Below are 8,305 nucleotides of genomic sequence, written 5' to 3' on the forward strand. Positions count from 1 at the left end.
TCGGCTGGGTTCTGCTCTGAAGACTCCATGCCCATGGCGGAAGGATATCATCAACCTTCTGAACTGGACGCCTCCGCCGCCTCCTCCTCCTCCAGCGAGTCAGGGCACTCCGCCTCCTCCTCCGCCTCCTCCTCCGGCGAGTGATCAGGGCACTCTGCCTCCTCCTCCGGCGAGTGATAAGGGCACTCCGCTTCCTTCTCCGGCGCGTCCAACCAGCCCACCTCCTCCTCCGTCTCCTTAGCAAGGGCGGAAGAGAGCTGCCGCCGCTCCGGCTGCTCCAGCGCGTTGTACTCCTTCTTCTCCGCCTCGTAAGCAAGGAAAGAAGACAGCCGCAGCCGCTCCGTCTGCTCCGGCGTCTAGCAGTACAGCCAGAGGCGGGAGGCATGGCAGATTCGGCCATCTCTGAAGCCTCCTAAGAAGTTACCATACGAGATGACCCAAAAGGAAAACACAGAGATCTGTGAAGCCCAAGTGAGGGACTTCTTTGAAACAACAAGAGCTAAAAAACATCCACCTTCGGAGGAGAAGGTAGATCCGGTGAAAGCAAAGCGCACTATCGATTGCCCGAAGAAACCACCACCGTCTCCGTCAAAAAACAACTATGAGCGCATTATTGAAAGGTCATTTATCGAAGCTTCGTGGTCGGGAAGTACTTGCAGTGATCAAAGGTTAGCAGAACGACGAGCTGGGAAACAAATTGCCCAGCTCGGCGAACAAGCGAACCAATCGTTCCCCCCGCTCAAGGTGTCTAGCGATATCGTCCCTAATGATCCGAGGATTTTGCCCGGTACCAATCTTGGAGATTACGAACCCGACGATGCACATTATGATTTCATGGAGGTGGACGAACACAAATACCAGTACGGGAAGCCTCTCGTCAAAGATGAAACTGCTCTAACAATGATGATGCGAAGATTCCATAATTGGTACATGAAAACCTGCAGAGAGTCTGGGAAGGATACTTTGACACTGGGAATTAAAGAGGAGCACGACCTCGTTGGAACTGATACATTGTCTATTCCATTTGAGGAGTTCTTCCAGTTTTTCAATCAAAAGGCCCTCGATAAATTAACGGTCACTTGCTACTGTCTGTAAGTACTACTTCTGTCATTAAGTCTCTATATATAGCTCAGCTCTTTCATTGCATGTATATATAATTATCCTCACTATGATTGAAGATCGTCGAATGCAGAAAAGCAGAAATCTATGATATTGGGTTCATTAACACAAATCTCATAGACCAATTCTACCTTGAATGGCAGCCCAAAGAAACCGAGGCCAACTTGCTACGATCGTTGATAATAAATCAAAACAAAGATAAAATACTCTTTCCTTACAACTTCAAGTGAGTGTTACTGTCTTGTGCATATTGGGTTTCCCTTATTACTTGAGGTTATAGTAAAGTAATCGATGAGTTATGCATGCGTGCGCATGTTCCACTATATTCTCCTAGAGATCAAGCTTGAGCAGGGACTAGTAACCGTCTTAGACTCGAGACGAAAAGATCCCAAGGAGTATGCGGACATGACTAAACTGCTCGAGAAGTAAGTTCAATCGATCATTATCGTATCATATCGGCAACTTTGTTCATTTCCTGATATCAAGTAATAATTATTTTCTTTGTCTTCCAGGTGTTGGAAAAGGTTCACCGTAGAAGTTCCGGGACTGCCGAAGAAGCTGCGATGGACACACCCGAAAGTAAGTACTACTAGCTAGCTATACTTCCGCGCATCTCCCGTTTATTCTAGCTACTTTCATCAATGCCATTTATAATGCTTCATTATCAGTTTGATTGACCTCTATTTCTCGTAAAGTGCTTGTGGCAGGAAGCCGGAAATGATTACTGTGGATACTATGTTTGCGAGTTCATTTACAATGCGATGTGCAAGACTAAGCGGGGCTACACTAAAAGACAATTTGAAGTGCGTAAGCAATAATATTCATAATTTCATTTTATTACCATCATTTGTGTTGAGTTTCATTCATATATATGTATTGACTCCCTTCTTCAAATTAGACGTGGGAGATGCGGAATGAACCCCTACCACAAGATCGCATAAAAGCAATTCAAGAGGAATTGGCGGGATTCTTTCTTGACCACGTCATAAATAAAGCCGGAGAATACTATGTGGAACTTGAGTTCATATGCTAGGGGATTATATTGTAATCGTCGGATAGATATACGAAAACTTGTTGTTCGACCAATCTCTCGGAGAAGGAGAGGTCAATCACTTCTCTCATATGTATATGTTCATGACGATCTTCTGTACTTAATGGTTTCCTTCATTTGCTTACTAGCTAGCATGTCGAGTCCTCTCTCTATACGAATAGTACATAGCGTCGACCAAGCACGGATATAAGAAAGGACACTTCTCTCTGTTAGCTAGCTAACACAATATATGAAACCCCTAAATTAACCCTACAAAACTCCCAAACCCCCCCCCCCCCCCCCCCCTAAAAAAACAAAAACCTCAGCTCCTGAACTGCTGATGCGCCAACCGGGACAAAAGGCCCCCCTGCCTGGGCAAGCCGCAGAGGCCACGTGGAGGCCCATCTGTCCCGGTTCGTATAAGAACCGGGACTAATAGTACCGGGCATTAGTACCGACAGTTTAGTCCCGGTTCGGGAACCGGGACAAATGAGCCTTATGAACCGGGACAAATGAACCTTTTTCTACTAGTGCTTGCAGCCACTTCCTGCATGTTGGGGCGCTCGTTCGGGGACACCTTGGTGCAGCAAAGTCCAATGTTTAGCACTGAAATTAAACAGTTCAAGTCCTTTGCCTCTTCATGGCTAATGGACTTCCGTTGGGAAACTCCGCTTCATCTTGTAGTAACTCAGGGTCAACAATCTGTGATACTTTGGAAGAATAGTGCACCTCGACGAATTTTGCAATGTCCAGTCCATCCTTGAACATATCATCAGTCGGCCTCTTACGCAAGAATATTTCAAGTAGAACGATTCCAAAGCTATAGACGTTGCTAGCAGTCGAAACATGAGCGCCTGTTGCACATTCTGTACTAGTTCACATGCAAGAATATATAGGTTAATCCCATGTTAGTATATACAGGCAGAAATCATTCTCAACTTAAACAGGAGGATATGAAAATCTCAACATTATTACCTGGAGCAACATATCCAATTGTGCCCTTTACTGCAAAGGTAGAAGAAGTCGAGTATGATCCGCCACGTGATGATACTACTGTGTGAACTTTAAACCTTGCAAAGGCCGAAATCTCCAACATGAGCTGTCATACTGTCATCCGATAGAATGTTGCTAGGCTTCATATCGCAATGAACAATTGTTCTTTGATTGTTGTGGTGTAGGTACTCCAATGCATCTGCTACGTCCACCACAATGCTTAGCCTTTGAGCCAATGTAATAACATATCTCCGGTCTGAAGAGCCCTCATCGTCTTGAGTTGAGTATAGTAGTCTATGTAAGTCCCCTCCAGGCATGAACTCATACACTAGAGCTTTGAAATCATTCCCGTTAGAATCAATGCTTGAGCATGCAGTTAAGATAGGGACGAGATTACGGTGGCACACATTTCTTAAGGCGTTACATTCTGCGATGAAGCTCTTCTGTGACCCCCTTGTCTCTAGGCTGAAGACTTTTATGGCAACATCACTTCCATCTTGAAATAATTTTCCTTGATAAACAGAACCATATCTCCCTCTTCCAATTATGCTGGATGTTGCGAACCCCTGTGTTGCTCTAGTAATATCATTGAAAGACACTTTGGGAAATTGTCTACCAAATGATGGCAACAATAAAGATTTCCTCTTCTGTTCTCCCCCCCCCCCCCCCCCCCCCCCCCCCAAGGACAATAAAACAAGTATGACCATAGCAACCGAGACTATAATGACCACATGGGTCACTACTTCGAGTACAACGAAGGCCTTGTGATTGGTTGGCTTTGAAGGCATAACAGGGCATGGCAGTAGGTGTAACTCAAAAACCCCACCACAAAGCCCATGATCTCCATCAATTCGCATATTTGTTACATTCTTGAAGATTCCTTCTGTTGGGACCTCCCCCTCTAGTTGGTTAAATGACAAGTCTAGTTGCTCAAGATATTTCAGGTTGCCGAGAGAGGTTGGTATCGACCCATTCAAGTTATTGTTAGAAAATTGACAAAACTTAGGCTGTGAAGGTTGCCTACTGAAGTGGGGATGCTACCGCTAAATATATGAATCCAAATAGATGGCTTCCAAGCTTTCACAATTACCCAAAGCGTTCGGAATATCTCCGGATACCTTATTTGTTGAAAGTGAAAAATATGCAAGCTGCCTGGAATTGCCAATCTCGGTAGGAAGATGTCCATCAAGGTTGTTGAAAGATAGATCAACTGCTAATATTGTCGGAATTCTAAAGATCTCCTTTGGCACCCTACCATGAAGATTGTTGTCGGAAATGTTTAATTGTTGAAGCATTTGGAGGTTTCCTAGGCCTGGGGGTATGAGACCACCAAACTTATTGGAGTTGAGAAAGAGGTTCCCTAGTAAAGATAAATTCGAAAGAGATATTGGAAGAAACCCTGTAAAGTCATTGTGATGTAAACCTATTGTTTGTAACTTCTTGATACTTCCAAGCCATTCAGGAATCCCACCTGTAAATTGATTGCATGACAATCCTAATCTAGTCAGGTTGGCAAGATTTTGTATGCCGGAGGGAAAACTCCATGATAATTTATTTCCTCCCAGGTATAGAACTTGAAGCTGATTCGAAAGGTTACCTAATGAAGCTGGTAAGTGGCCTTCTAGACGATTGGAAGTGATCGAAAATATTTGTAGTTCTGAGCAATTGGCTAAGCTATACATAAACTCCCAGTCTTGATCACTATGTGCTTCGAGTTTATTGTCCTCCAAATTTAACTTATACAATTTGGTTAGTTTGCCGATGGAGCTAGGAACTACCCCAGTGAAATTATTGTTTGATATATCAATGAGGGAGAGCTTGGAAGCATTTATCAATGAAAGGGGTATATGCCCTTGAAACAAGTTACCGGATAAAACGAGTTCCTTAAGATTAGGTAGATGTTTACCGAGATTGGATGTCACCTCTCCAGTAAGATAATTATAAGAAAGGCAAAGAGAATCAAGAGTAGAAATATTCCAGATGGCTTGTGGAAACCTACCCACCAACTTATTTTTAGCCATGTTTATGTATTGTAGGCTGGGCAGCGTTGCAAAGCCATTGGGGATGTTGCCTTGTATATTATTATAGACACAGTGAATTACTAATAGTGTTGTCATATTGCCAAGGTAATCCGGAACGATTCCAGTAAGTTCATTAAATTGAAGGTCCAGAAATGCAAGGTTGAGAGGTAAATCCATAGGAATTTGCCCTACTAGATTATTGCGATTTAGAAATAGATCCCTGAGATTGGAACAGTTTGCAAAACTAGGTATGAATCCTTGTAGTGTGTTATTACTCAACACGAGGCGTTGCAGGCGATGCAAGTGTCCAAGAGATGGAGGGATCTTCCCTGTGAAGTTATCTGAGTCTAGGAATAGATCTTTGAGGAGCGTTAGATTTGCAAGCGAAGGGGAGATTTTTCCAACTAAACCTTGATCTTCAAGGTAAAGAGCCGAGGATTTTTTTTGTTTGACAAACAACACCATCCCAGTCAAGAGATTTGCAAGCGAAGTGGATGCTGTCGTTCCAGGACACGAGGGCCTGCAGTGGGTCGAGAGTTGCCTTCCTGAACTCAAGCAGCGACAACCGGTCTGTCTCATTTCCGTACAAGGAGCTGTAGGTGTCAACATTTGCAAAGACAACCAAGAGCGCCTAACCTTCATGGTAAAACTTGAGGCTACTGCAAGCACTTTCCTTGGTAATAATTGTGGAGTAATTCTTTCTTTAAGATGAATTAAGATCACAATTTGCATGCAACTAATTAGTTTACTATCTGATCTGAATAATCCAGTACTAGCTAGATAGATATTGTTAAACCAGGAGAGATAAAATTAAGGAAATGAAGAAAAGCTAGCTTGAACAATAGACGATAGTAGCTTACAGTCTGTGGGTCGATCGAAGGAAGGCGGAGCACGAAGAGCTTGTGGTTTGCCAAGGAAGAAGGTGGTCGTTTTTCTTGATTTGTTCAGATGTATTGAAGAAACTTTGTGTTTCATCAGCGTGTATGTATATATATTTGTGCGGCTGCTGGTTGATGTAATATATATATATATATATATATATATATATATATATATATATATATATATACACACACACACGTAGCTGTCTGGTATAGCAAGAAGACTCTAGCCAAGTCTTGTGCGGCTACAGATTGATTGGATTATATCTATGGTGCTGGTTTGCTTGGAACAGTCCGTGATGTGATGTGTTGTGATGTACACCGTCCATATGATATTCCTTCTCACTGATGAATTAAAACAGAGCACGTCTAGGAAAGGAAGGAAGGCTCACGAAAGTCACTTCTTCAAAAGTTAAAGAGTGTACACAAGAGCAGAGTAAAAGGACCATATGGAGGGTTTGCCTTCCGTTTCTTCTCTTCTGTGGTACTACCTCCTTTCCGGTTTTTTAGATTTATCTTACAAATCACATCAACCAAGAAGGACCTAATTAAGTGAGTGCTAGACAAGATATTAGTGTTACATGCATATGTCCCTCTCACTCTTTCATCCATTGCTTCATTCTACACCGAGAACCAAAATTTGACAGATACATAGCTATATTTGCATATTCCCAAGACAATGAGCCTTATAAATATGAAATTTCTAATTTTTGGAATAAGCCCTTTAAATCGGAACGGAAGGAGTAATAATGAAGACACCGGCAACCGTCAAAACGATGTGACATTTGTTGAAGCCGTTGATGCCGTCTTTACATCACTCGCCACATACTGGAATAGGTTGCGCGGCGGAGCGATCTCCGTCTCGCCCTCCAGCATCTTCACCATCGAGCTCATGGGTGGCCTCGCCGATGGCCGCTGTTGCGCACACCAGAATGCCACCTTGCACATCCTCTGCACCAGCTCCCTGCAACGTGGGTCATGGCAGACTATTGGCCTGGCCCCACCAGCTCCATCAGATCGCCGGCCTCATACCTGGTCCATGCGACCACGGGGAACCACCGTTGGCTTCCCTCTGATGCGGCATCAGGGTCGCCATGGAAGTTGTTACCGTGCTCGACGATCTGGAGGAGTATGCCGAAGCTGTACACGTCACGCTTTTCGGTGATGCGTCGTCCACCCATCCCCACTCCAGTGCGACAAACCCGAGGGTGACGAAAGAGTGTCAAATAACATGATGATCGTGGACGCTCATCGATTTATACGCAATGATTACTAGACCTCCGAGAGACTGAGCCGGCCAAATCTTAAGATAGATGAAGTCATTACGGGCACCTCTTAGTCGATGGGAACATCATCCCCAATTGAATGAATATCGGCGAAAAGTCTGGAATAAATTTAGGAAAATGCGAGCTTCCGTGCCAAGTCGACTTGAACCGCTGAATCAGCCAGAGTGTGTTCTTTATCGAATGTTTATGGACAACACTAGGCAATATGCCCTGTTTGTGGAGTGTGTGGCACTCAATCTGGCCGATTCCGGTAGTGCTTGTTAGCTCGAGTGAAACCCATCTAGTACATCTAGAGAGTACCAACGGGAATCACAACTAAATCCATTCTTTCTTTCTTTTTTTAGGTCCAACAGTTTGACTGATGCCACAAACAAAATGGACCCAAAATGCCTGCCTGACCTCCTTCTGATGGAATTGTGAAAACAACACCCTACATACATACGTACATAAATCTGAATTGCCAATTTCAGTGTTTCATCTGCTGGAACACACACCAACACACATTGACAAAGCTCAACAAGACAAGAACACCTGGAACTGGAACTGGAACTGGTGGTAGCTGAAGAAGCTACAGGGGAATCAAATTCGCTTACAGCATACGTACATACACACAATTTTTTGGTCGAAAGAAAAGTTCATTGTAGCATAATATAATTAATGATCATAGGATGAATACAAAATAACATCTGGTTGGAGAAGGAAATGAAACGAAAAAACACACAGCGGAATGAAGTCACACTCACACCGGGCTAAGGTAATTAAGGATACCTCAAGTTGAAGTTTGGCGGCTGAGTCCGCTGCTGGACGGAGATGCTATTGGCGCATTGGCGACAAGAATGATCTCTCTTTGTGCTGGAGACTCGGAGTTTTGGAGCCTGTCTACCAAGGTCTCCATCCCCATGTAAATGTATGACTCCATGCATGCTGCGTTTTTTCTTTTCTTTTTTTTTTGCGAGGGCATGCATGCTGCGTTTT

The 8,305-nt window shown here is 43.8% G+C and overlaps 1 protein-coding gene across 1 annotated transcript; it reads right to left on the reverse strand.

Annotated features, from left to right (window-relative positions):
- Window positions 1–2,770: 2,770 nt before the first annotated feature.
- On the reverse strand, window positions 2,771–7,225 carry LOC123146286 (LRR receptor-like serine/threonine-protein kinase EFR). Its single transcript, XM_044565910.1, has 7 exons — window positions 7,077–7,225; window positions 6,874–7,008; window positions 5,626–5,756; window positions 4,261–5,579; window positions 3,258–3,789; window positions 3,125–3,154; window positions 2,771–3,015 (listed from the first exon to the last, which is right to left on the reverse strand). Exons 1-7 carry the CDS (start codon window positions 7,223–7,225, stop codon window positions 2,771–2,773), a joined length of 2,541 nt encoding a protein of 846 aa, XP_044421845.1.
- Between the last annotated feature and the right edge of the window lie 1,080 nt (window positions 7,226–8,305).

The sequence above is a fragment of the Triticum aestivum genome, chromosome 6D (assembly GCF_018294505.1).
Source record: "Triticum aestivum cultivar Chinese Spring chromosome 6D, IWGSC CS RefSeq v2.1, whole genome shotgun sequence".
Classification (NCBI taxonomy): Eukaryota; Viridiplantae; Streptophyta; class Magnoliopsida; order Poales; family Poaceae; genus Triticum; species Triticum aestivum.

Coding starts and splice junctions, on each gene's coding strand:
- LOC123146286 (XM_044565910.1), bottom strand. CDS start 7,225: ATGGGTGGACGACGCATCACCGAAAAGCGTGACGTGTACAGCTTCGGC. Junction 5,580..5,625: donor CAAATCTCTTGACTGGGATG/GTGTTGTTTGTC, acceptor TTTACCTTGAAG/ATCAAGGTTTAGTTGGAAAA. Junction 3,016..3,124: donor AATTGGATATGTTGCTCCAG/GTAATAATGTTG, acceptor GAACTAGTACAG/AATGTGCAACAGGCGCTCAT.